Raw genomic sequence first — 27,464 nt, 5'->3', positions numbered from 1 at the left:
TCAACCCTGCTTGGCGCAAGAGAATGCTCAACCCTCTCTTACCTGGCCGCAGGTGGGCAAGGTGTGTCCGGAAGGGCACAGGGAGTCCTTTTTCTCTTCCAGACTCTTCTGAGGGTCACTGTCACTTTTAAAGTATTTTCTGGGTGGGGGCTTGGGCTTGGAGGATGTAGGCTTTCTCACCAAAATCTCAAAGGATTTCTTGAGTTTCAGTGGCGGGTGGCTGCCCTGGCTTGCAGGGAGGGGCAGGCTCTCCTGGGGGTGCCTGGATGAGGCCCCAGGAGGCACCCCTGGTTCCCACCCCAGGGGCAGGCTGGGGCTGTGCACACTGACTTCCAGGTCAGAGGGTGGCTGCTCTCCACTGCTGCTGGGACTGCCCCCGGGAGATCCTGACATGTAACTGCTGTCGCTGCTGGAACGGATCATGACCTTCTGCGCCCGTCGATGAGGGGGTGCAGAGTTCTTGTCCCGCTCCTTTTCCAAGGTGGGCCGCCCATGCCAGCTGCTCTCCAGCCTTTTGACACCTGCATTGGAAGCACAAATGAAACTCCATCCCTAGTCTGTCTCAGGACTCCTGCCAGGGGTACACTGCTTGCCCAGGCTGTCTGCTTCTCCCCGGAGGTCACTTTGGAATGAAGCTCAGAAGTCTTGGGTCTGGTGTCCAGCACCAGTGACATCAGGCTGGGAAAATCATTCAAACTTTCTGAGTCTCCAGGCATAGAGACGGAGATGCATCCCCAAGGTTGCCCTTCAAGGAAGGGCTTGATGTCCTGGCTGTTAGCCCCTTCAGGGACCACCTTGCCCAAAAGGCAGCCCACCTCCAATGCCTGATGGAGACGAGGCTAGAAAGACCCAGCCAATTCTGCACACAGGACACCTCCAGTGGGCCATGTGAGCTCCATGGCTGGGTGGAAGTAGTCTGGTATCATCTCTGCTCAACTGGCCCCTCTGCTCAGCCCTGAGACATCCCTCGCTCCCATAGGTGTGGAGCCTCCAGATACTTCTGAATCAACATTCTGACCATGGCCCATTTCAAAGCCTGCTGGCCTTTGGGGGAACCCAAACTTCCACCCTCCATTTCCTATCTGTAAAATGGAGATACTCATTTCAGGGGCACTGGACATTTTGGGGTTCAAAATCAAAGAGAGAAAATGTCTGTGAAGGTGCTTTGAGTATTGTACCAAGAGGTCCGGGCTTTCATGGTGGCTCAGTGGTAAAAAGCCTGCCTGCCAATGCAGAAAGCTCAGGTTCAACCCCTGGTTTGGGAAGATCCCCCTGGAGGAGGAAATGGCATACACTCCACTATTCCCACCTGGGAAATCCCATGGGCAGAGGAGCTTTGTGGGCTATAGTCCTTGGGGTCTCAAAGAGTTGGACATGACTTAGTGATTGAACAACAATAACCAAGAGGTTACCTTTCTTTCCAAAAATGAGGATGAAACAGGGCCAGAAAACCACTGTGCCTTAGCCAGACTCCCCTCTTCCTTTTCTCTTCCTATGCAGCCCTTCCTCCTGGTTCTGAGCCCCCTTCTGAAACCCTGTCATATTCTGAGCACTAGGGCCAACCACACACCCTCCACTGACCCTTCTTTGTCTCTAGTAGTAGAAGATGCCCCTTCCCTAGCACCACAGATCAGAAGAGTGGGAGCAGACCGAGGCCCAGGCTCTCGCTCAAATGTCAGCCATTCTGCAAGTCCAGGAGCAACAGGGGAGCCCCACAGGCGAGCATCTCAGACCTCAGTACAGAGCCAAAGCCGATCAAGCTCATAATTCAAATTGTCTTTAGATAAAAAGCTTTTCTTTTGCTTTTTCCTGATCATAAAATAAAAATGTATCTTTGTTTAAAGTCAGCTGCAAAAAGGAAGAAATGAAAGCAAAAATTCACCCTCAGCCTATCAGAGATAACCGCTGTCAAACTTTTTTTCTCTGTCCTCCTCCCTTGAGCATAGATGCATGTCGAGTGGGTGGAAATGGAAGAACACCACTGAAATAAAATTCTGGATCCTGTCCTTTTATCTGGACACTTTCCAGACTGTGTAACACCCTTGTGAATATCAGTGCTAAAGCCTGCACATTAGTCTATAATATGGACATTCCACAAAACTTGGCCAATGCCCACCAGCTGTACATTGGAGTTGGTCGGCCTGGTTCCCACCCCAGATTATCTGTGTACTCTGTGGCTGATCTGGGGTAAGGGAGCCTCTCAGTGGCTGATCTGGGATAAGGGAGCCTCTCAGGACCCCACATTTTCCCAAAAATATGCATAAAAATTATATGGGAAGATTCAGGGAAATAGTGTATTAAATAGCATGCCTAACAAGACTAGAACCCAATACATGTCAGAAACTTTATTAATAGATATTATTCTTTCTAAGGTACCTATTAGCATGGGCTAGTGGTTGAAATCTCAAATGCCTATAGGGAGAGAGGTGAGACAGGCAACCTGGTAAAATAAGGTAACAGGGAATGGTGAGGACTGTAAAGAACTAGAGAAAGTTGGCGGATTTAAAACTATTCAAATTCAGACGATTTTAAACTCTCATGCCTCCGAAACAAAGCATAATGGGACCCCAGTTTAGCTGGTGGACTGTTAGCTTTCAATCCTTGTCTATGAACCAGGCTCATCTGTGATGACTACTATGTTCCTGAGGTAGAGAGTGAGTTGGTGGCTAGACTCAAAGCTTTCTAAGAAGACAAAGATGCTGCAAATGCAAGTTCACCGTCTCCTTACCTTCTAGACTCCACTGGTGCCGCTCCTTTCCAAACTTGACGTTCTCCACAGCCTGGGCCACAGCTTCTTTGAGCTGCTGTTCAGAGACCTGGAAAATATACATCACCTCCTCAAGCAAATAGTGGGAAGGTCTGCATCAGGTTCTGAGTCCTGTACCAGTTCCCTAGCTGGGCCCCTGGATTTTGCTGTCTTTCATTCACACCCACTCTACAAAGAGCTGACATTCCCAGAAACACCCTGGGCATCAGTGGTTCCCTAGTATCTTATGGACAAAGTCCAAACTGTGTCAATAACGGGATTCTCAAGGTGGCCTCTCTGAACTCCCTAACCTTTTCTCCACTACTTGCTGCCAAACCGGGCAGAGTTACCATTTTAGAGTTTACCTCTGGGGAGTTCTTCCACACTTAACGCTGCTGTGACATCATCATCACCTTTATTACCAACAACAACGATGTCATAACTGTAACCCTAGCCATCTTATCGCCACAGGCAATTAATCATCTTTGAGTAATAGTTAAAAGTATGAGTTCTGGAGCAAACAGACTCATGTGCAAGTCCCAGTGCCCTCATTTTCTAACCACACACTCACACAAGGAACTTAAGCTTCTAACCCTCAATTTTTTTCCTGCAAAACAGTGACAACAATAGAACCTACTTCACAGTAAAATCAGAGGGTTTTTAAAAAGAACTTTTTGGACACCAAAAGCACAAGCAACAAAAGGAAAAAAAAAACACAGATAAATTGGACAATCTCAAAATGAAAATATTCTGCATAACAAAGAACTATGAGATAAATGGGACAGAAAATATAGATACAATTGGATGACAAAAAAGAAAAAGATAAAAAGAAAGAAAAAGAGACAAATCGGATAACATCAAAATGAAAATATTCCGATATCTTTTTTTTTCCTTTTTTAAAAAAATTTATATTGGTTTTGCCACACATTGACATGATCCACCACAGGTGTACATGCATTCCCAAACATGAACCCCCCCTCCCACCTCCCTCCCCATAACATCTCTCTGGGTCATCACCGTGCACCAGCCCCAAGCATGCTGTATCCTGCGTCGGACATAGACTGGCAATTCGATTCTTACATGATAGTATACATGTTACAATGCCATTCTCCCAAATCATCCCACCCTCTCCCTCTCCCTCTGAGTCCAAAAGTCCATCATTACTTTAAGAATTATCAAATCACCAGTAAGTTAACCTTTAAGACTAATTCTACTTGTTTCACATAATCATACTAAGGCTTTCTTTCTTCTTTGATTTTTTCCCTAAGTATTACTCATCCCCTTAAAATAATAAAGATGTAGCTATATTTAAGCAAAAAAAAAAAAAAGAAAATATTCCATGTATCAATCAACAAAGGGCAAAATCAGTAGAGTGAAATGGGACTCACAGAATGGGAGAAGACTTAGGCAAATCAGATTCCTACAACTCAACAGCAAGAACAATCAAACCATCCAAGTAAAAATGGGCATAGGATTTGAATAGATATTTTCCGAAGAAGACAGACAAATGGCCAACAAGCCTGTGAAAGGATGTTCAACATTAGTAATCATTAAGGAAATGCAGGTCAAAACCAAGAGAGAACTTCTCTGGTGGTTCAGTGGTTAGGACTTCCCCTTCTAAAGCAGAGGGTAGAGGTGCTATCCCTGGTACGGGAGCTAAGATCCCACATGCCTCGAGGCCAAAAACCAAAACAAAAAATGAAAGCAGTATTGTAACAAATTCAATAAAGATTTTAAAAATGGCCCATATCAAAAAAATCTTAAAAAAAAAAAAACAAAACACGATGAGCTATCACTTCACACCCATGAGGATGGCTAGGTGGTCCAGTGGTTAGGAATCAGCCTGCGAATTCAGGGGACACAGGTTCACTCCCTGGTCTGGGATGGTCCCAGCTGCCTCAGGGCAACTAAGCCCATGGGCCACAACTGCTGAAGCCCGCACACCTTAGAGCCCATCCTCTGCAATAAGAGAAGCCTGTGCACTACAACTAGAGAGTAGCCCTTGAACAGCAACAAAGGCCCAGTGCAGCCAAAACTAAAAATTAAGTCATTAAAATAAATAGACAGAAAAGTGACAAGCGTTGGTAAGGATATGGAGAAATTGAAACACTGGTGCATTGCTGGTGTGAATGTAAAATGAGAGAGCCAAGATGGAAAACAGTATGGCGGTTCCTCAAAAAATTAAAAATAGAATTACCATGTGAGCCAGCAATTCTACTCCTGTATATTACCCACATGGAATGGAAAGCAGGGACTCGAACAGATATTTGCACACCCAGGTTCATAGCGACAGGATTCACAACAGCCAAAAGATGGGAGCCACTCAAGTGTCCATCAACAAATGAAGGGACGTGCAAAATATGGCCTCTAGATATACAATGGAGTCTTATTCAGCCTTCAAAAGGAAGGAAATGCTGACATAGTCCATAGCACAGGCGAGCCTGATGGACACCATGCTGCGTGAAAGCGCCCAGTCACATGCGACACCACTTAGACGAGGTATGCAGAGTTGTCAAAATCAGAGAGCAAACAGAGGGAAGTCTGGGACGCAGTGGGAGACAGAAAGTGAGAAGAGTCTTCTCCGGAGGGGAGAAGGAGGGCTGTTTAAGGGGCAGAGAGTGTCCCTTTGGCAAGATGAAGAGTCCTGGGAATGGCTGATGGTCATGGCTGCAAAACAATGTAAATGTCCATCACGCCACTGAACTCCATGCTTCCAAATGGCCAAGACTGGGGACTTCCTGGTGGCCCAGGGGCTAAGACTCTGTGTTCCCACTGCGAGGTTCCATCCCTCACTGGGGAACTAGATTTCACTCACAACTAAGAGTCTGCCTGCCGAAACAAAGACAGAAGATCCTGCATGCAGCAATTAAGACCCAGTGCAGTCATGGGGTCGCTAAGGGTTGGACACGACTGAGCGACTTCACTTTCACTTTTCACTTTCATGCATTGGAGAAGGAACTGGCAACCCACTCCAGTATTCTTGCCTGGAGAATCCCAGGGGGAGCCTGGTGGGCTACCATCTATGGGGTTGCACAGAGTCGGACACGACTGAAGCGACTTAGCAGCAGCAGCAGCCAAATAATACATAAATATTTCCTCCAGCATATGTACTGTCAGTGCTCACTAACTAAGCAGAGCTGTGTTTGAACCCTGCCACACGGGCCTGTGTAGATCTTACCCACCATCCCCTTCTCTCTCCTGTTTCTTCTGGGAGTCGGTCATGTCATCCAACCATCTCATCCTCTGTCATCCCCTTCTCCTGCCTTCAATCGTTTCCAGCATAGGGATCTTTTCCAGTGAGTCAGTTCTTCCCATCAGATGGACAAAGTATTGGAGCTTCAGCTTCAACATCAGTCTTTCTAATGAATATTCAGGACTGATTTCCTTTAGGATTGACTGGTTTTATCTCTTTGCAGTCCAAGAGAGTCTCAAGAGTCTTCCTCAGTACCACAGTTCAAAAGCATGAATTCTTCAGCACTCAGTTTTCTTTATAGTCCAACTCTCACATCCATACACGGCTACTGGAAAAACCATAGCTTTGACTAGATGGACCTTTGTCGGCAAAGTAATGTCTCTGCTTTTTAACATGCTATCTAGGTTGGTCATAGCTTTTCTTCCAAGGAGCAAGCATCTTTTAATTTCATGGCTGCAGTCACCATCTGCAGTGATTTTGGAGCCCAAGAAAATAAAGTTTCTCACTGTTTCCATTGTTTCTTCTTTATTTGCCATGAACTGATGAGACTGGATGCCATGATCTTCGTTTTTTGAATGTTAAGTTTTAAGCCAACTTTTTCACTCTCCTCTTTCACTTTCCTCCTCTTCGCTTTCTGCCATAAGGGTGGAGTGATCTGCATATCTGAGGTTATTGATATTTCTTCCAGCAATCTTGATTCTAGCTTGTGCTTCATCCAGCCTGGCATTTCGAATGATGTCCTCTGCATAGAAGTTAAGTAAGCAGGGTGACAATAGTGCTTGACGTACTCCTTTCCCAATTTGGAACCAGTCCATTGCTCCATATCTAGTTCTAACTGTTGCTTCTTGACCTGCATACACATTTCTCAGGAGGCAGGTAGGATGGTCTGGTATTCCCACCTCTTTAAGGATTTTCCACAGTGTGTTGTTATCCACACAGTTACAGACTTTGTCATAGTCAATAAAGCAGAAGTAGATGTTTTTCTGGAATTATCTAGCTTTTTCGATGATCCAGTGGATGTTGGCAATTTGATCTCTGGTTCCTCTGCCTTTTCTAAAGCCAGCCATTATCAGCCTTAAAGGTAACTGCCTGCTGGCCTGTCTCACTAAACATCCCACAGTGCCTCCATCTCACCAGTCCCCAGCTGAGATCATTCTTGTTGAGTTCTGCCCTAAGGTCACAGGTGTTAGGCCTCCTCAGAAGTGGAGCCCAGAACCAAGGTCACCTCTGAAGCTGACTGAGTCCTTTTGGCTTTGCAAAAAGCCTCCTGATCATCACTAACAAGCTTCCTGACTCCCAATTAGGCAAAGATGCCAACTCCAGTAAACACCCAATAGCACCCCAACCAATCACCTAACACCAACCATCCAACAGGAATTTTCTTTGTCTCGAGGCTATAAAAATTGGCTATTAACTCACGGAAACTGTAGGCTCTCTGTGGTCTGCCATGTCTGCCTGGAGGTTGGCCTGCTGTGCTCTAATTGCCCACATTACCTCTGCTCTTTGTTCTTAATAAACTCACTCCCTTCTGAAATGCTCTGTGTCTGAAAATTCTTTTCCAACTCTGAGCTTGGACTGTCTCAACGATTCTCCTTCCTCCCAAGTCCACTCCCTTCTCCAGTTCTCTGTTCTGGCTGTGGTATTGCCTTTGCTCCATCTTCCAATCTAAAAATACTCCCGTCCTTCTAGGCTTTCCTCTCTCTTTTCCCAAACCTAATCAGCCAATACATCTCTCTCTCTTTTTTTCTCTAACATCTTAGAATTGAAGATGATTTCTTAAATCCTTGTTGCTAGTCTATTTCATTTATTTATTTGTTTATTTTTGGCCATACCATAAGGCATGTGGGATCTTAGTTCCTCGACCAGGGATTGAAACTGCACCCCCTGCATTGAAAGTGTGGAGTCTTAACCACTGGACTGCCAGGGAAGTCCCCAACCAACAGATTTTGTTGATTCTTCCCAAGTTGCCTCCTGCTGCCCCTTCTGCTCTATTCTCCTCCCACATCTGCTGTTTAATTCAGGCCTCATCATCTGTTTCCTTCCTACTAAAAACTCCAACTCCACCTACTCCATCCTGTCCTCTGCAGAGCAATCAAAGGGTAAAAAGAAAATTCTGACCATGTTACAGCTAGAGCTTCAGACTCCCCTAGCTCGTCACCACCCACAGAATGCAAACACTTAGCGTCCTGTGGAAAGCCCTTGGCATGTGACCCCAATGCCTCACCAAACTGCATTCTCAACCCTCTGCTCCCATCTCTGCCCCCCAGTCCCAAGAACCTACCCCTCCCTCCTTCCATGGCAGGTGCCTTCATGACTCCGCAACTTAACTCTGTGTCCCTGCTGCCTGGAATGACCTTCCACAAAGTCTTTGCCTGGAGAAAACTAACTTCTGGTACATTTTGCTTTTATCTAACTTTCCCTTCTGTGTGCCTGTGTTCTCACAGTACTGACCACGCTGTATTGCAATGATTTCTCTGCCAGTCTTGTGGGACTGTAAGGATCTGGAAGGCAGGACTGCGTGCTATAAGCTCGCTGACTTCTCCCTGTGTGCCCAGTGCCCAGCTCCAGAGAGTCACATAGTGGGACCCGCTGGATGCATGGATGAGTGAATCTCTTCTATCTGTTAACAGAAACTCTGGGTCTATGTCTTCCTGCCCTAAGGCCTGTAACAGCCATGAGGACCTCCTGAGCTAATGCCAAGTGCCTCAGTGTCTAGGAGTTTGTCATAGGACTTCTGCTGCAGAAACTTGTTACTATAGACGCTTGGTTCAAACTCAGTTAACGTCTGCATGTTCAACACTTCTTGTTCCCATGGGAGTCCTGCGAGAGTGGGCCTGGGAGGGAGAGGAGGCCCAGGGGGAATCACCTGTGGGTCTGGATGGCGGCTAACCATGATGGGGATGGGGCCCGGGTTACAGTGACTCAGGATGCCGTAGACTTCATTGAGCGTCATGCAGTGAACGGGAGAGTCGTTGATCTCCACCAGCTCGTCGCCGCATCTGTAAGAGGCAGCAACAGGGAGCTGTCAGGCAGCTCATTCACAGGGCGTGTGCAAGTCCCCAAGGTCCCACTTCTGCCTAGGGTGCATGATGAGACCCCAACTTCACCTTGCTGACCAAAGCAGCTCATCACACACCCCCTTCATGCACGACCACAAAATGGGAGACAGTGCATCCCAGAATGGGGCAACATTCACCACAGTTTGTAACCTTTTTCTGCCCTTCTCTATCTAACTTAAGCTCGAATGAGATGGAGGGTGTAGTTTAACCAGTGTAATGGATCCAATTAACCACAGGTAAACTGATCATGTCCTCTCTTGGGCCTTCTGTGTTCTCATACGCAGAATGTTTAAGGGAATGAACAAATGGGATGTGCTAAAAGATAGAGAAGAAATCACTGGTTGAGGTTTCTGCATGGAGTTCATTCTTATCAGGCAGGAAATGGGAGGGAGACGAGGTAGAAAAAATAAGGCTGCTTCGATAAACAAGGGATTTGTACAAGCCAATTCCCTTGCTTCACACATGGGGAAAATGAGACAGAGAGAGTGAAATTATCTCAATAAGACCTCACTTAAGGACTAAAAACTTTTTCTGTTAATTGCCACATAGTAAATATTTACCCTACTCCAGTACTCTTGCCTGGAAAATCCCATGGACGGAGGAGCCTGGTAGGCTGCAGTCCATGGGGTCGCTAAGGGTCGGACACGACTGAGTGACTTCACTTTCACTTTTCAATTTCCTGCATTGGAGAAGTAAATGGCAACCCACTCCAGTACTCTTGCCTGGAAAATCCCATGGACGGAGGAGCCTGGTAGGCTGCAGTCCATGGGGTCGCACAGAGTCAGACATTACTGGAGCGACTTAGCAGTAGCAGCAGTAAATATTTTAGGCTTTGCAGACCATACAATCTTTATGGCAACTCTGCAACTCTAATGTCATAGCATAAAAATAACAGCCTTAGAGAATATGTAAATGAATGAGTATGGCTTTGTTCCAATAAAATGTTATTGAAAAAAAAAAAAAAGGATGGTGGGCCCTCATTTGCCATCCTCTGCCCTAGCTGGTTATCAGCAGAGCTGGGACTGAAATTTAGGTCTCCTGACACTGATTTCATGGTTCCTGCTGCTGTGGTCGGCTGCTTCTTTCTTCTACATTGCTATTGCAGAGTTGGTTGGTTCCCTTTTCTCCTTCTCCTTGCTAAGAAAGCACACATTTTCATTGCTGTAAAAGAAAGCCATCACCAGACAGCACCTCATGCCAAGGAAAGTGAAAGTTTCCAAAACAATCCCTACTCAGCTGAAGCCTAAGAGGGAAGAGTATCTCAAGAGATTTGGACTAAAGCCATCACTCTGACTGAGCCACTCTGTCCTGGGTGACAGCACAGCAGCTCAGCCAATCAGCTGTCACCCTCCTGCCTAGGGTAGCAGCAAACCCATCACTAATTCAAGCTTGTACATACTATAGTGATAGGAAAACCGTTAAAATATGGCCAAACCCTGCTGATTTAGCAAAACCCAAACTCAGTAGAGAAGGTATACCTGAAGATATATTATCTGGGATACATTTAAATATATAGCATAAGTTGATGTAAACAGTAGCTAAGTCATGTCCGACTCTTTGCGACCCCATGGACTGTAGCTCACCAGGCTCCTCTGTCCATGGGATTCCCCAGGTAAGAATACTGGAGTGGATTGCCATTTCCTTCCCTAGAGGATCTTCCTGACCCAGGAACTGAACTTGACCCAGAAACCTCCTGCTTGGCAGGCAGATTCTTTACTGTTGAGCTACCAGCATATATCATATGCTCGATGAGAGAAGATAAACCATATATGAATGTGGAACTCAGTATTCTAACAAGTTAAACTGGAATAAAATATTATTATTAGACTCAGATAACTTGTTGAAAATAAAATTTAGATTTTTACTTCTCTTAGAAGTTATCTGTAAAAAGACATACATGAAATGCTGAAAAATCTTTTGTTTGTACTACCAAGAAACGGAGTTAATACTACTGATTTGCTTAGTAAGCTTTTTTTTTTCCATATAGACTACATAGGCAAACCTCCTTGAACCTCCTGTTTATGTCACTATACAATTAACATCAGTTACATCTGAATTAAAGTATGCTCACTTTATGTTTTCTGTTTCTGGCCATCATTCTCCGAGACAATATCTCTTACATGATGACATGTATACAAATTCCCTGGGATCTCCTTAAAATGCTGGTTCCGATTCAGTGAGTCGGGGAGGGCTGTGGAATTCTGCATGTCCAAGGGAATCCCAAGGGATGTCAATGCCGCTGGAACTACACCTGGATGTCAATGTCCAGGAACCACACTTTGAGGAGCAATTCTAAAGATCTCATCTTCTGATCAATCTCCTGACACACTAAGGAATTCCTTTCCTAAGATCTTTTCCAAAACATAATCGGGACATACCGCAGTCGACCATCCAGATGTGCCACGGATCCTGGAGACAGTGTGTGAACGAAGATGCCGGAAATGCACTGGAAATAGGGGACGCTGCACAGTCCAATGCCCAGCCCGACGCCAGCCTCTGGAAGGCAGAACAGGGCGGAGGCAGGGGCTTGTGACTGCACTAGACCAGGTGTGCCTGGTCTGTCAGGGGCCCAGACTTGTGCTGGGTTAGCTGATGTCTCCTATTGATCAATGCAGTCACTCCATGCATAGTCGCAGAGCATCGCTGTGAACAGGCTGCTCGAGGGTCAGAACTAGTGGCCAAGGCAGATGAAGATGCTGAGATCAAGTAGGGAACGAGAAAGCAGGAAGACAGGGAGGGAGAAAGAAAAAGGGAAAAGGAAAGGAGAAAGGGACGGAAGGAGGGAGGGAAGGAGGGAAGAAGGAGGGAAGATGGGAGGGAGGGAAGAAGGAAGGAGAGCCAACAAGGAGGCCAGCCAGTATGGCTGGAACATAGCTTGTCATGGAGAGAGTGCTCAGAAGTCCCTGAAGGATTTCCAACTGCAATTAGCAGAGCATCAATCAAAGAGATCAAACCAGTCAATTCTAAGGAAATCAATCCTGAATATTCACTGAAGGACTGATGCTGAAGCTGAAGCTCCAAATACTTTGGCCACCTGATGCGAAGAGCCAACTCACTGGAAAAGACTCTGATGTTGGGAAACCTCTGATGAGGTCAGGAAGAGAAGAGAGTGACAGAGGATGAGATGGTTGGATGGCATCAGTGACTCAATGGACATGAATTTGAGCAAACTCCGGGAGATAGTGAAGGACAGGAAAACCTGGTGTGCTGCAGTTCATGGGGTCACAAAGAGTCAGACATGACTGAGCAACTGAACAACAACAAGAAAACTACAAAGGCCTACAGGTTCTTTCTCTCTGTCCCCACGAAGTGCTCCAAAACCACTTCTCACCCTGCCCACCTTGCTGCAGCAACACTGGCCTTCCCTCTCTCCCAACAATCTGGGCTGGCTGCCTCCTCTTCACCCTCCAGGTCTCAGCCTGGTTGCACTCTGGCGGGGAGGGCCTGATGAGCCCATCACTGTCAGCATCCACCCCGACTGGTGAAGGGACTGGATGTTGATCTTCAAATGTCTGAGTGTGAGAGCATCTCAATTTTCTGCCCCAAGTAAGAAAAAGATCCCAGAGAGGGCAAGCGACCTATCCAAGCTCCCAGCAGATTCACCGTGGAGCTGTAACTCCTGGTCATGAGTGTGTGTGTGGTGGGTGTGTGTGTGTGAGTGTGTGTGTGTGTGTGTTTGTGTGTGTGTGTGTGTATGCATGAGAGAGAGACATATGTTTGCTTCATTCTGTTTTATTTGAACCACTGTACCAGAACACACTGACTGAATTGACTGAATTTGGATCTTGTGTCCTGGGTTTCTGTTAACAAATAGAGCCCTAGACCCTGGGGCTAAACAATAATCATAAAACATTGGAAAATCATAAACAAAGACACGGACATAGAGAACAATCATATGGGTACCAAGGGGGAAAGGGAGGTGGCATGAACTGGGAGACTGGGATTGACATATATACATGACTATGTATAAAATAGCTAACTAATGAGAACCTACTGTACAGCACAGAAACTCTACTCATTGTTCTCTGGTGATTTAAATGGGAAGGAAATCCAAAAAAGAGGGGATATATGTATATGTATAGCTTCCCTTGTGGCTCCCTTAAACCGTCTGCCTGCAATGCGGGAGACCTGGGTTTGATCCCTGGGTCAGGAAGATACCCTGGAGAAGGAAATGGCAACCCACTCCAGTACTCTTGCCTGGAAAATCCCATGGACAGAGAACCCTGGTAAGCTACAGTCCATGGGATCGCAAAGAGTCTGACACTTCAGTGTCGGACACTGAGCGACTTCACTTCACTATAGCTGATTCGCTTTCCTGTGCAGCAGAAACTAACCCAGTATTGTAAAGCAACCATCTGTGTGCTCGGTCCTTGGTCGTGTCTGACTCTGCAACCCCGTGGACTGTAGATGGGATTTCCCAGGCAAGAATACTCAAGTGGGTTGATATTGCCTTTTCCAGGGGATCTTCCTGACCCAGGGACCAAACTCACGTCTACTACATTGGCAAGTGGATTCTTTACCATCTGAACCACTTGGGAAGCCATAAGGCAACTATACTCCAACAACAAAAATCTGCTTAAGGACAACAGCCTGGCCTGATTCCCCCTAGGAAAGTCAGGGAGACAGCTCAGAAGTGGGGGTCCAGTCAGAGGGTGGAGGAGAACAGTGAGGCCCCTGGGAGGCAATGCCTGCCTACCTTTCTTCAGGGACACCTCCACCAGGATCCTGTCGTTGGGCTTGGTGCTGCTGGTGGGCGCCTCGGGGCTGTCCAGGATGAAGGAGCTGCAGTCCTTGGTGACGCAGGTGCTAGAGCTCAGGGAACGGCACAGTGGGGGGGATAGGTGGCTGCCCAGGGAGTGGGGGGCCGTCAGGCGGGTCCTGACCGTGAGGGTGAGCAGCCCCTTTTTGGCTTGCTGAAACAGAGAGGGTCACAGCTTCCAGCAGCAGCTCAGAGCAAGGCTGACCTTTTATTTATTATTATTATGTTTTTGTGAATAACAGGAGTGGAAGAACATGTTTTTGAAGAACAGGTGGCAGAGTGTGTGTGTGTGTGTGTGTGATATGGAAACCTATATATACATATGCTATTGATTAGTTGTTCAGACACATCTGACTCCTGTTGTTCAGTCACGTCTGACTCTCTGGGACCCCATGGACTATACAGGCCATGGAATTCTTCAGGCCGGAATACTGGAGTGGGTGGCTGTTCCCTTCTCCAGTGGCTCTTCCTGACCCAGGAATCAAACTGGGGTCTCCTGCATTGCAGGTAGATTCTTTACCAGATGAGCTATATGGAAGCCCATTCCCAAGTGGCTCAGTAGTAAAGAATCCTCCTACCAACGCAGAAGATGCAAGAGACATGGGTTCAATCCCTGGGTCGGGACAATCCCCTGGAGAAGGAATTGGCGACCTACTCCAATATTCTTGCCTGGGAAATGCCATGGACAGAGGAGCCTGACAGGCTGCAGTCCATGGGGTCGCAAAGAGCTGGACACAACTGAACACGTGTGTGAGCACATACCACATCAGTTCAGTTCAGTTCAGTTGCTGAGTCGTGTCCGACTCTTTGCGACCCCATGAATCGCAGCATGTCAGGCCTCCCTCTCCATCATATATACATATATATGCCAAAAAGACAGTCTTGAACTAACTAGTCGGAGACTCAAAAAATATCTTTCAGTGACTGTCTTCCGAACTTAAAGCAGATTGTAACAGAAACACGCAGAACGTTTTGAAACAGTGCTATAAACCTTAGATAGTTGACGTGGCCTCTGACAACAGTCCTGACCACACTGTGATTTCCTGAGTGGGGCCTTGGGCACTGTGCCAAGATTGGTGTCAGCAGGGTGCCCCATGCAAAGGAGCCCACCGTTAGAATGTGTAGGTTTGTAGGAAGTAGGGTGATGTTGGGAGCTTGGTTCCTTTGTCTGGAGGCCTGAGCATTTGGCTGTAGAGGGATAACAAACGGTCACCTTGAACTTCTGTAAAGCATCCTGATGTGTCAGTCCAGCGATCGACTCCCCATTGAGTTCCAGAATTTCATCACCTGTTGGGAGAGGGAGGAGGGAGGAATCATAGCTGAGAAGAGTGTGGCCCCAACAGGGGGCGTTACCCCCACCTTAAACTCTAGTGTGCTCCCCCACCCCCCTGTCCAGCTCTCTGTGTAATGCACAAACCACACAGAGAGCATTACTCACCCAGGTCTCTCCCACTGAGAGGCGGGCAGGGCAGCGGGGCTGGGCCTTCTCTGGCCCCTCTTACGGTCCAGGGTGGGATCCAGGGCCCTTAGCCAAGGCCTGGCCTGGTCGGCTCCCTGTCCACCTCCTGGCTTCACCTCTTCCCCTCCCGCCTCAGCCCCCCATGCCACCCTCTCCCCTGACCACTTGCTGAAACATCATACACCAGCCTTTCCACTGTTATCTGTGAAGCTCCGTGCTTGTTTCCATTGATCTTCTCAACTACAACATGTGTCTCCTACCTTTTCCAGCTACCATCTCTTTATTTTTTTTGCACTGGGTCTTTGTTGTGGTCCACAAGCTTCCTTCAGTTGCCATGGGTGGGCTTAGCTGCCCTGTGGCATGTGGGATCTTAGGTCCCCGATCAGGGATCGAGCCTGTGTCCCCTGCGTTAGAAGGTGGATTCTCAACCACTGGACCACCAGGGAAGTCTCAGCTACTGCCTCTTAACCTCTCAATCTCTTCTGATTTTGTGCTCTTGGGGCATCTGGCACCTCCCACTCTCAGAGCTCTCATCACCCCGGTGGTCACTGATAGCCCGAGAGAGTCCCTCCCTGAAGATGGGGCTTTGTAACAGCAGATGCTGTACCGCCAGGGCCAGTTCTGGGTGAGGCCTCCCTAGTATTCAGTAAATGTGGGTTGGATGTGATGTTTCCAGCATGCCATGAAGATCCTGTCGTACAGAAGAGGAAAGCGAGCTCAGGGAAGTCTGAAGTTCATATGGTAACAAGAATTAGGACTCGACTCGGGGCTTTCACTCCAAGTCCTGTCTCTGCAACACTAACACACCTAGGAGAAAAATTTCTTCTGTATCCAGAAATCCATTTTTATGTGCATAGGAAACCACTTTCTCCCATTCATTCAATCTATTCAATACACCAACAGAGAGCACTGTCTCTGTTTTTTTGTTTTGTTTTGTTTGACCACACTGCAAGGCATGTGGGATTTTAGTTCCCCAACCAGGGATTGAACCTGAGCCCTCTGCAGTGGAAGCACAGTCCTAACCCCTGGACCACCAGGAAAGTCCTCTGCCTCTGTATTTTTCACATGACTTTCTGGCCTGATTGCTCTTGCTGAATCTGCAGTCACTTAATAATGGTTCCATTATAGACAATCCATCTTTTTTCTCTCTGGTTGTTTTAAATATACGTTTTCTTTTGTCTTCAATAGCCTGAATTTTAACTAGGATGTATTGGGGTGCTTCCTCATATTGAAGTTCTGGGCTTTGAAATAATTCTAGAATATTCTTAACCATGCTCTCATTACCTATAATTCCCCTGCTTTTATGATGCTCTTTCTTTCTAGAATTCTCATTAGATATTCTGGACCTTCTCAACCTATTCTCCATGTTTCTCTAGTGCTCATCTTTTTTTTGCTCCATTGCTCTGTGTGGCCTCCCTGGATAATTTCCAGCTCATATATTCACCTGACAGTTGCATTTATCTGCTGTCTAACCCATCCACTGAGGCTTGTTTGTTTTTAAATTTCAATGACTTTACTTTTTAAAATTTCTGTTATTTTTTCACATTTATCTTTTCATTGTGTTCTATTCTTTCCTTATTGTTTTTCACTTCTTTTATTTTTTTTCAGCATATTATACACTGAGAAATAATCACCACAATATTGTTGTTCAGTCGCTAAGTCATGTCTGATTCCTTTTGACTCAATGGACTGCAGCATGCCAGGCTTTCCTGTCCTTCACCACCTCCAGGAGTTTTCTCAAACTCATAATCTAGTTAATATTAGTCATCACACCTGGTTACAAGTTGATTTTGTTGTTGTTGTTGATGAGAAAACTTTCAAGATCTACTATCTAAAGAGGGGTGTGGTTGTCAAAGCAGTGGAGGGCTGGAAGAGGGAAGGAATGGGAGTTTGGGATTGGCAGGTGCAAACTAGTATATGCAGGATGGATAGACAGGAAGATCCTACTGCACAGCACAGGGAACTATACTCAACATCCTGTGATAAACTGTAATGGAGAAGAATATGACAGAGAAGATAAATGTGTCTCACTGAGTCCTGTGCTGTACAGTAGAAATTAGCACAACGCTGTAAATCATCTATGCTTCAATAAAAGTTTTTTTAAAGTTCTACTCTCTTCAGTTCAGTTCAGTTCAGTTCAGTTGCTCAGTCGTGTCCACTCTTTGCGACCCCATGAATCGCAGCCCGCCAGGCCTCCCTGTCCATCACCAACTCCCGGCGTTCACCCAAAATCATGTCTGTTGAGTCAGTGATGCCATCCAGCCATCTCATCCTCTGTCGTCCCCTTCTCCTCCTGCCCACAATCCCTCCCAGACTCAGAGTCTTTTCCAATGAGTCAACTCTTCGCATGAGGTAGCCAAAGTACAGGAGTTTCAGCTTTAGCATCATTCCTCCCAAAGAAATCCCAGGGCTGATCTCCTTCAGAATGGACTGGTTGGATCTCCTTGCAGTCCAAGGGACTCTCAAGAGTCCTCTCCAACACCACAGTTCAAAAGCATCAATTCTTCAGCGCTCAGCTTTCTTCACAGTCCAACTCTCACATCCATACATGACCACAGGAAAAACCATAGCCTTGACTAGATGGACCTTTGTTGGCAAAGTAATGTCTCTGCTTTTGAATATGCTATCTAGGTTGGTCATAACTTTCCTTCCAAGGAGTAAGCGTCTTTTAATTTCATGGCTGCAATCACCATCTGCAGTGATTAGCAACTTTCAAATGTACAATATAATATTATTAACTAAAGTCACCATGATTGATTCATTTTATAACTGGAAGTTTATGGCTTTTGATCACCTTCACCAATTTTGCCTACCTCCAGCAACCACCCATTTATTCTCTGAATCTGTGAGTTCAGGTTTTTTTGTTTTGTTTTTAGTCCACATGTAAGTAAGATCATGTACTGTCTTTCTCTGTCTGACTTACCTCACACAGCATAATGTCTTCAAGGTCCATCCATGTTGTCCTAAGTGGCAGGATTTAATTCTTTTTATGGCTGAAAAGTAATAGTCTTTATTTCCAACTCATTTTCAAGGGGAGCTTTTTTTCTAGTGGAATTCCCATAGCCCTCAAACTGCTAACTTTTATTTTTTCCCTTTTTTTCCAGTAGGCACCTAGGGGTCTCAGGGCTGGTTTAGGACTAGTTGTAACATTAGCTCTGCGGTGTGGAAGTCCTGAGATCCAGGTTTTGATGGGAAAGCTGCAGACTCATCCAGACACAGACTGACTCTTTGTTTTCTTGAGGGAGATGTCCTTCCTCCACCCAAGAGCCGAGGACAAAGTTGTGTTTCCGCCTTGCTTCCCTGGCTTTCTGGTTCATGAGCATGAAGGCTTTTTGCAGGTTCTCAGAGGTTCCCAGGGCCCATGGCCACATCCCCTGTCCCTATGTGGGCATCACACCCCAGTCCCTGGGCCTTATGCCCCATAAGCAGCTTCCTGTGCTACTGACAGGGACAGAGTGAAGAGATAAAGTAGGTGATTAAATAGTTAATTCCACTAGGGGACTGTGAGTAGAAGAAATATGGGAGAACCTGTCAGCTAATGATTACTCAGGAAAGCAGATTTGCTTAACCACAGAACCAAGCAGGCTTGCTTAGCAGCAAAACCATGCAGCAGAAGCTGGAGACATGCCCCCAAACTGTAAAACGGTGGCGTGAGTCCCACATCCTGCCCAGTGAGCTCAGCAAGTTAATGATCCCTAGGCCATGCTCTCTGCACACATGAAAAAGAGTCATTTGTGGACCTAACTTGACCTGCCTGCCCAACCTGGAAGAGGAGCTGATGATGGATGCATGACGTCTACTCAAGTAAGAAAGAAGGTCTTCTCCTCCTCACATTTCCTTATTATTATGAAACTGTAGCCCAGTAAGTTCTCAGGGTGTGGCATTTCTCATCTGCCCACCTATAGAACTCGCAAGTGTCCTGTTCAATAAGCCGCTTCTTATCCACCACTCTGTCTGTCACTGAATTCTTTCTGTGCTGAGACATAAAGAATAATGGCACCAGAGCTCTTTGGAGCCCTGGAAATGACACCAGTCAGTTTCACTATCACATCATCAACTCCTGGGAATGTCATACTTAAGATTAAGTGGTTTCTTTATGTCTGAGAAGCTGGGTGTTTCCATTTCTTTCTCCACAGTTTGAATGTGCTATTTTATCCAACGTATCTGTGACAATAAAAGGGGTGCGGAGAATATTCAAATGTTCAGTTGCTAAAACTAGAGGAGAAAAACAAAAGGCTCAGTCCTCTTCCTTAGAAGACGCCAAGTTGAGGAATGAAAATTGACAAATTAAAAAAATAATCACAATATAACTAAGTGCATGCTGAAGGAAGGATTTATAAAGGACATACTTCATACTTCACTACCCATTCTTCATTACACAAAATCCTGAACTTGTCTGCAAATTATTAGGTCTATCCCAAGGGAGCCACGGAGCCCAGCTCTGGAACCCCCAGAGTCTTTATTCCTTATTTGGCCATTTTTGGTGGAAGGGGATTAGCCTCGGTTTTGCCACGTAAACCTTACACAACCATTTTTTGCAAGGGGAACACAGATGAAACATTACTAGCCGTGATCTGGACACAGCAGTTTTGTTGCGCCTGTCAACTACGAAGTGGCGCCTGCCGAGGGCATCTGCCCTCCGCCTCTGAGGAGACTGAACCCTGTGCGCTGCGGCTGTTGACCTTTGACACGCCCTGAAGGGAGCCCAGTGTAGAGAGTGAGGCACTCTGAGCTACAGGGAAACTGGTGGAACAGATCTTTATAGATAGATATTTTCAGGAACTGATTTTATGACCCCAATCCTCACATTTCCTCATATCCAGAAAAGCACTACGTCCTTTCATGGTGACCTTAGCTCCTCGTGACTAGCAGGAAACCGCTTGTAAAATAAGTGCTTGATTGCACTGAACACCGCCTTCACCAAAACCTTATATACTGACCTTCCCCCATGCCTCTTTGGAGCAGTGTCTCAGAACTATGTGAGGTGCTGTCTCCTGGGCTGCAGTCCTCATTTTGCCCCAGATGAAACTTAACTCCAACTCTCACATTGTATATCTTCTTTTCTTCAGTCGACACAACAGACATATCCCCTGTGAATCCTTTTCTTTAAAAAAATAATTCATTCATTTATTTCTTTATTTCTGCCTGTGCTGGGTCCTTGTTGCTACATGGCTTTTGTCTAGTTGTCGGGGGCACTCTCTGCTGTAGTGCCCGGGTTTCTCATTGCGGTGGTTTCTCTGGTTGTTGCAGAGCGTGAGCTCTGGGGTGAGAGGGCTTCCACAGTTGTGTCACACAGGATTAGTTGCTCCTCAATATGTGGGGTCTTCCCTGACCAGGGATTGAACCTGTGTCTCCTGCATTGGCAGACAGATTCTTTACCGCTGAGCCACCAGGGAAGCCCCTCAAGGCCCTATTCTTAAGCTGCACTTTTGAAAGAAGTTACAAAAGGGATTCAGTCAATTATCTGAGGCTAGAATCAAGGACTGCAAACTAGCTGAGCGTCTTTTTCACCGAACTCTTACGATTGCTATGAACTAAGGGACACAAATACCTGGAAAGAAAATCCATGAAGCTGGTTTCTCCTGGCCACTTCAGTTCCTCCTTCACCTTTTATTCAAACACAGAAACGTGCAGCAGATAAAAATCAGAGTCTCAAGATCCTGATCCACTTTCCTCTTTTTCTCTCATGGACTCCTCTGCAGGCCTTGGATTCAGTTATTCCCCTAAAGTTGTGCCTCAGCCCTCTTCACTCTCCTCTCTTCCCTGCCTCCTTTATCTGCTCTATAACTTCAGCTATTTTCCGCATGACCCTAGAAACAATTCAACAAGCTTAAGTCCCTTCTTGAACTGGGACCCAAATTTTCATTCACCTGTTGGACTGCGCCACCTAGTGGTCACCTGCAGACCTGACTCCACTCTGCTGTTTAAACCTGAAATCTTCATTTGGTCCTCTTCCTTCACCTTCTTGTTGTGGTTGTTGTCAGTCACTAAGTCGTGTTGAACTCTTTGCAATCCCATGGCCCGCAGCATGCCAGGCTTCCCTGTCCTTCTCCTGGAGTTTGCTTAAACTCATATCCATTGAGTTGGTGATGCTACCCAACCATTTCATCCCTGTTGCCCCCGATCCTCCTGCCCTCAACCTTTCCCAGCATCAGGGTCTTTTCTAACGAGTCGGCTGTTTGCATCAGGTGGCCAAAGTATTGTAGCTTCAGCTTCAGAATCAGTCTTTCCAATGAATATTCAGGGTTGATTTCCTTTAGGATTGATTGGTTTGATCTCCTTGCAGTCCAAGGGACTCTCAAGAGTCTTCTTCAGCACCACAGTTTGAAAACATCAATTCTTTGGCACTCAGCCTTCTTTATGGTACAACTGTCATATCCATACATGACTACTGGAAAAACCATTGCTTTGACTAGAGGGACCATTGTCAGTAAAATGATGTCTCTGCTTTTTAATATGCTGTCTAGGTTTGTCATAACTTTTCTTTTAAGGAGCAAGCATCTTTTAATTTTGTGGCTGCAGTCATTGTCTGCAGTGACTTTGGAGCCCAAGAAAATAAAATCTGTCATTGTTTCCACTTTTTCCCCATCTATGTGCATGAAGTGATGGCACTGGATGCCACAATCTTCATTTTTTGAATGTTGAGTTTTAAGCCAGTTTTCTCACTCTCTTCTTTCACCCTCATCAAGAGGCTCTTTAGTTCCTCCTCACTTTCTGGCATTAGAATTGTATCATCTGCATATCTGAGGTTGTTGATATTTTTCTGGGCACTTGATTCCAGCTTGTGATTCATCCAGTCCTCCGCCTCCTAGTCTATGTAACTCATCATTGTTCTCTAGTTTACTAAGATCAGACAACTTCAGGGGTTCTCTGGCCTCATCTGCCACCGCCACAGAAGCCACTGCTTCACCCTTCAGCATCTTTCTCTTCCCAAGTTTACAGCCTCAGGGAAGACCCTGCAGAGCTGGGAGCCTGGCTCTTAAAATAGCCTCTAAACTGGTTTTATTGTTTCTGGTGTCTGGCCAGTCCACTTTGTCTTACACTCAGCTTCCTGAATCATCTTTAAAAAAGCAAATAAAAAAACCCTGGTCCTGGCCAGTCCCTCCCAAATTAGAAAAAGCTTCCAACACTCCCCACTGTCTATATAATAAAATCCATATGCAAAACCCTGTATAATGTTACAGTTGGCAAAATTTTTCTATAAAGAGCCAGACAGAAAATGTTTTAAACTTTGCAAGCACAAGCTGTCTGTAGGAACTACTCAATGCTGCCCAAGAGCAGCTGTAGACCAGAGGTCAATGAATGAGCATGGCTGTGTCCCAGTAAAGCTTTTCTATGGAGACTGAAATTTGAATTTAATTTGTCACAAAAGCATCAAAACCTCTTTTGACTTTTTTTCAGCCATTGAAGAAATAGGAAAACTGTCCTTCATCCGTGAGCCTTATGAACATAGGCAGTGGCCCAGATGTGGCCTGCAAGGCTCTAGTTGGTCGACCCTACCCTGAACAAGTTAGATTATTAAAGGTGGTAAGGCTTGCAGCAAAGTATACAGAAACTGGCCTGATAGGGAAGAGAAGGAAGGTTGTGAAGTCTCTTATCTTTAAAGGTCCATTTGTGGCCCGGTGTCAGGCCTGCGGGGTTTTCAGTCTGCTCCCTGACCATCTGCCCCCAAGTTCTACCTTCCAGTTAGAACATGGGGTCAAGCCTCTTGTCCAATAACAGGTAGGTGGCTGTTGGGTGGGACTGGGTGGGGAGAAAACCCTCCCCTCCAAGACAAGGAGACAGAGAGGGGCACTCGGGGAGCATCTCAGGCCCTTCAACCCCTTCCTTTCAGGGGCTTCCCTCCCCAGAAGAGATGAAACAGCTGAAGGGAGGCAGTTGATAGCACAGGGTGGGCAGAAGAGGAAGGAAGGCAGCGGGCTGGACCATTAGCTCCTCAGTAGAAGGACCCCGTCTGATAATCCTCTGCATTCCTAGAGTCCAGAACAGGGCAGGCTCACAGAGAACATTCACCCAACTCGTTAGAGCACTGGGTCTGGCTCCCCATGGTTGATGGCTGGGGTGGGCAGACAACAGAAAAAAACAGGATGTCAGTGGGAGGGGGGTGCCAGCAACTGAGAGGAGCCTTGAAAAGCAAAGGCAGCAATAGGAATGCAAGGGGCAGAGCAGATGCCTCGGTCCTCTGTCCCAGGCCCGTGACAGGACTGAGACTGAGTGTGCAAACACACCCAGCCAACGGGCCAGGCATGACAGAGCCATCACGACCATGTATCCCACTGCCTGCAGATTCTCTGCAGAATCCAAGCAAGCTGGATTCTGAAGGCTTGAGACACATGTTATGTTCCCAAGAGCTTCTACCTGGGCTTCCCTAGTGGTCCAGTGGTTAAGACTTTGCCTTCCAATGCAGGGGGTCTGGGTTCGATTCCTAGCCAGGGAATTAAGGTCCCACATGCTTCACAGCCAAGAAACCAAAACATAAAACAGAAGCAATTTTGTAATGAATTCAATAAAGACTTTAAAATGGCCCACACAAACAGTGTCTGTTGGAAGCCTGGGGATTCTCTTTTGATTCCTCAAATGTCACCTAGTAAAGCCTGGGAAATCTACCTTCTTGTAGCCTTCCATCAGCTGCTGCTGCTCCCCCTGCAAAGATGGTTTTAACGTAAATTCCAATGGGGCCGTAAATGCTGTCCTTGCCTCCAACAATGCTGAAGCCCAGGCCCTGGGAAAGAAGAGGAGAAGGTCAGACTGAGGAGTGTTCTATGCCATTCACTGGGGTTTCCTGGTGGCTCAGTGATAAAGGAACCCACCTGCCAATGCAGGAAATCCACATTCTATCCCTGGATGGGGAAGATCCCCTGAGAAAGGAAATGGCAACCCACTGCAGTATACTTGCCTGGGAAATCCCATGAACAGAGATGCCTGGTGGGCTATAGTCCATGTGGTCGCAAAGAGTCAGACAGGACTAAACAACAACAACAGCTTCCCAAGGAGGCTTAGCCTGGGTCACAGGGAGCTCCTCTTGAGACTGTGAGCTCAAGGAGGCAGTGGGTGCATCTTATTTGTCAGGGTCTGGCCTCCGGAGGCAGACGCTCAGGAAACGTATGTTGTAGAGTGAAGGTATGAATGCTGGCTGGAGGCTGGGCCTCTGGATTCAGCTCACAAGCATGCCAGGGTGTGGTCAACAGCGTGGCTCCCAGGAAGATCCCTCCAAGTGATGGCTGCTGGGTTATCAGCATCACTGCGGCTGGGCAGTTTCTCCTAGGTTCCTCGGAGAAGTTCATGTATCACCCAGCATCACAGAGGTGGCAGGCCTGAGAGCCACCTTCAGATCCTAAGAGAACCCGGTGAGCAGGGGCCAGACAGGAAAGCAGTGTGGACACAGTGCTGGTGTGATTCTGGTGAAGGTGGTGGGTGCTGCAGGACGGGGAGACCAGTGGCGTCCAGGAGAAGCACAGCGGTAGGAAAATGAGAAAGGGGGGATGGGCTCCTGTTTCGGCTCCCAGCTTCTTCCTGGCTGAAATAATTGCTCTAGACCCAAACTTTCACCTGCCCTAGTGAGGCAGGATGGTGCAGTGGGCAAGAACAAAAGCCTGGGGTCAGAAGGTCTTCAGTCACTGTCATAGTTCAGTTGCTCACTAACCAAGTGATCTTGGCAAGTCCTGTGAGTCCCAGATTCTCAGCTCCTTGTCTACGTTGTTATTCAGGCCTTGGCCATGTTTGACTCTTTCCGACCCCATGGACTGTAGCCCGCCAGGCTCCTCTGTCCATGGGATTCTCCAGCAAGAATACTGGAGTGGATTGCCATTTCCTTCTCCAGGGGATCTTTCTGACCTAGGGATCAAACTCAGGTCCCTTGCACTGGCAGGCAGATTCTTGACTGCTGAACCACCAGGTAAGCCCTCTTCATCTATTAGCAGAAAATAACAGGGTTTTGTGACAATGGAAGGACCCCTGCAGATCCCCTGGTGCCATGCCTGGGTTTTGGCAGCTGGTTTTGTGGTTTGACTTTAGGTTAAAGCATCTGCCTGCAACATGGGAGATCCAGGTTCGATCCCTGGGTTGGGAAGATCCCCTGGAGAAGGAAATAGCAACCCACTCCAGTATTCTTGCCTGGAGAATCCCATGGAGGAAGGCGTCCCATGGTAGGCTATAGTCCACGGGGTCACAAAGAGTCAGGCACGACTGAGCTACTTCACTTCTTCTACCTCAAGCGCTGGTGGATCCTTCAAGCTCTGCTTCTTCCTCCTCAACTCAGTTCTGGCCTCACTCTTACTCATGCCTGTTAATGATGAGGTCTTGGGTGTGGAGGTTGTATCAGGGAGACAGTGGGAGGCCTGCCCTATTTCTGAAGCCACCACTCCTGATCTGCACTCCAGGCTTCCTATGCCGAATACCTTCCTGCTTCCCATCAAGGCCTATTCAATCTGCCCAGTGATGCATACGCCCATGAAGTCTACTCGCCAACTGTACAATCTACGCACACTGACACCATTTTAAATCATCTTTGCTAGAGAGTTGGTGCCCTTTTCCATTCTGCCTTCTCTTTTATATGTACACAACTTTTATTTTTTAGGTCGTGCCATGTACACATAGGATCTTAGTTCCCCAACCAGGGATTGAACCCTCGCTCCTTGCATTGCACAGACTCTTAACTGCTGGACACCAGGGAAGTCCTTGCCTTCTTTTGAGCACTGCAAAAGACAATCTCAAAAACAATCTCCAAGTCGACAGGATTAAAATGCATCTGCCCAAATGCAAGAGATGATAGAGGACAGGGAAGCCTGGAATGCTACAGTCCATGGGGCCACAAGGAGTCAGACGTGACTGGGCAACTGAACAACAAAAAATGCAAGAAGGTAAGAGCGTTGTGATTTACGAATCAGGAAGAGGAGCTGTTTGGAGAAAACTGGGCACTGGAGAGAGTGACTCCCTTGTGACTAGAGGGACAGTCATCTTAGCTCTTCCCACTGGTATCTCCTGGTTTGTCTCTGCTGAGCTCCTGGGAGATAGAAGTGATGGGGGGTGGAGAAGAGGACTTCAGATGTGTGGAGCCTTCCTCTAGGAAGACCATTTTGGTGAATAGCTTTTCCCTCACACCACATGCCAAAATCACGAGGTGGGTAGAAACCTACCCTTCCATTAAGCATGCTGGTCACTTGGACTGGCCTGAGAACTCTGCAGCAGCGGCTGTGTCCACCCCAGAAGTTCTTCAGTGCCCATGTCAGCTTGGGGCAGCATGCTCTGTGGCGCGTGCCCATGAGCCCTGGGGCTGTCCCACCACCTCCACTGCTTTCCTCCCTGTCTTTCAGTATTTCTCGACCGTGAGGCAAAAGTCAGCCTGCATATCTGAATTCGGGGAGACGCATGGACTGAAGGTGTGTTCCCCCATCAAATCAATACATCGGGGGAAACTTTCAGAGGTGACTAGGCCGTAAAGGTGGAGCCCTCATGAAGGGGGCAGGGGCAAGACAGGGGGAGGAGACGAAGAAGCACGACCACTGTGTACGAAACAAGTCGGCTACAAGGGGACGTTGCACAGCACAGGGAACACGGCCAATATTTGACAGTAACTGTGAACAGAATATAATCTGTAAAAGTCGCGAGTCACTATGCTGTATACCTGAAACGTATAATATTGTACCTCAACTATGTATGTGCTCAGTCGCTCAGTCATGTCCGACTCGGTGACCCAAGGACTGTAGCCCACCAGGCTCCTCTGTCCATGGGATTCTCCAGGCAAGAATATGGGAGTGGGTTGCCATGCCCCCCTCTAGGGGATCTTCCCGACCCAGGGATCAAACCTGGGTCTCTTGCATTGCAGGCAGCTTCTTTACCATCTTAGCCACTGTAAAACCAGGGAAGAAGTCCTCAACATGCATGGCAACCGCCAGCACCTTCAACTTGGACTCCCAGCCTCCAGAGCCATGAGAAATAAACACATGCTGTTTAAGCTGCCCAGTCCATGGTATTTTTGTTACTGACCCTGACGATGATTTGAACTGAATCATCGGCTAAAACTATTTTCAAAAACAGCAAACCAGGGACAAACTGGGGAACATTCGTCTTCCTATGACCTGCTCTGTGAAGAGCTCTCCTGCCTGCCCCTCCTGGAGCCTGCTCACATGAGAGCATCTGACACTCCTTTTCCAAGCCTGGATCTCCAGCCCTTCTCCCCATCCCCACTGTGACATGACAGCTCCTTGGGAACTCGTGTCCATCCAGGAGCCTCCCCTGGCCATGGTCCT

At 47.0% G+C, this 27,464-nt stretch overlaps 1 protein-coding gene across 3 annotated transcripts in view; it reads right to left on the bottom strand.

The window, feature by feature from the left end:
- The window catches only part of IL16 (interleukin 16), a 126,497-nt gene that overhangs the window by 22,805 nt on the left and 76,228 nt on the right, over positions 1-27,464 (bottom strand). For all 3 annotated transcript variants that reach the window (XM_069559005.1, XM_069559004.1, XM_069559003.1), the window contains 7 exons: positions 23,824-23,938; positions 14,971-15,044; positions 13,695-13,911; positions 11,377-11,494; positions 8,806-8,938; positions 2,729-2,816; positions 43-521 (listed from right to left, as the gene is read on the bottom strand). In XM_069559005.1, the coding sequence (XP_069415106.1) occupies positions 43-521; positions 2,729-2,816; positions 8,806-8,938; positions 11,377-11,494; positions 13,695-13,911; positions 14,971-15,044; positions 23,824-23,938 (1,224 nt within the window). The remainder of the gene's footprint in view (positions 1-42; positions 522-2,728; positions 2,817-8,805; positions 8,939-11,376; positions 11,495-13,694; positions 13,912-14,970; positions 15,045-23,823; positions 23,939-27,464) is intronic.

The sequence above is a fragment of the Ovis canadensis genome, chromosome 18, assembly GCF_042477335.2.
Source record: "Ovis canadensis isolate MfBH-ARS-UI-01 breed Bighorn chromosome 18, ARS-UI_OviCan_v2, whole genome shotgun sequence".
Taxonomy (NCBI): Eukaryota; Metazoa; Chordata; class Mammalia; order Artiodactyla; family Bovidae; genus Ovis; species Ovis canadensis.
Note: the sequence above shows the minus strand (reverse complement) of the source record. Positions and strands in the feature narration are given on the sequence as shown.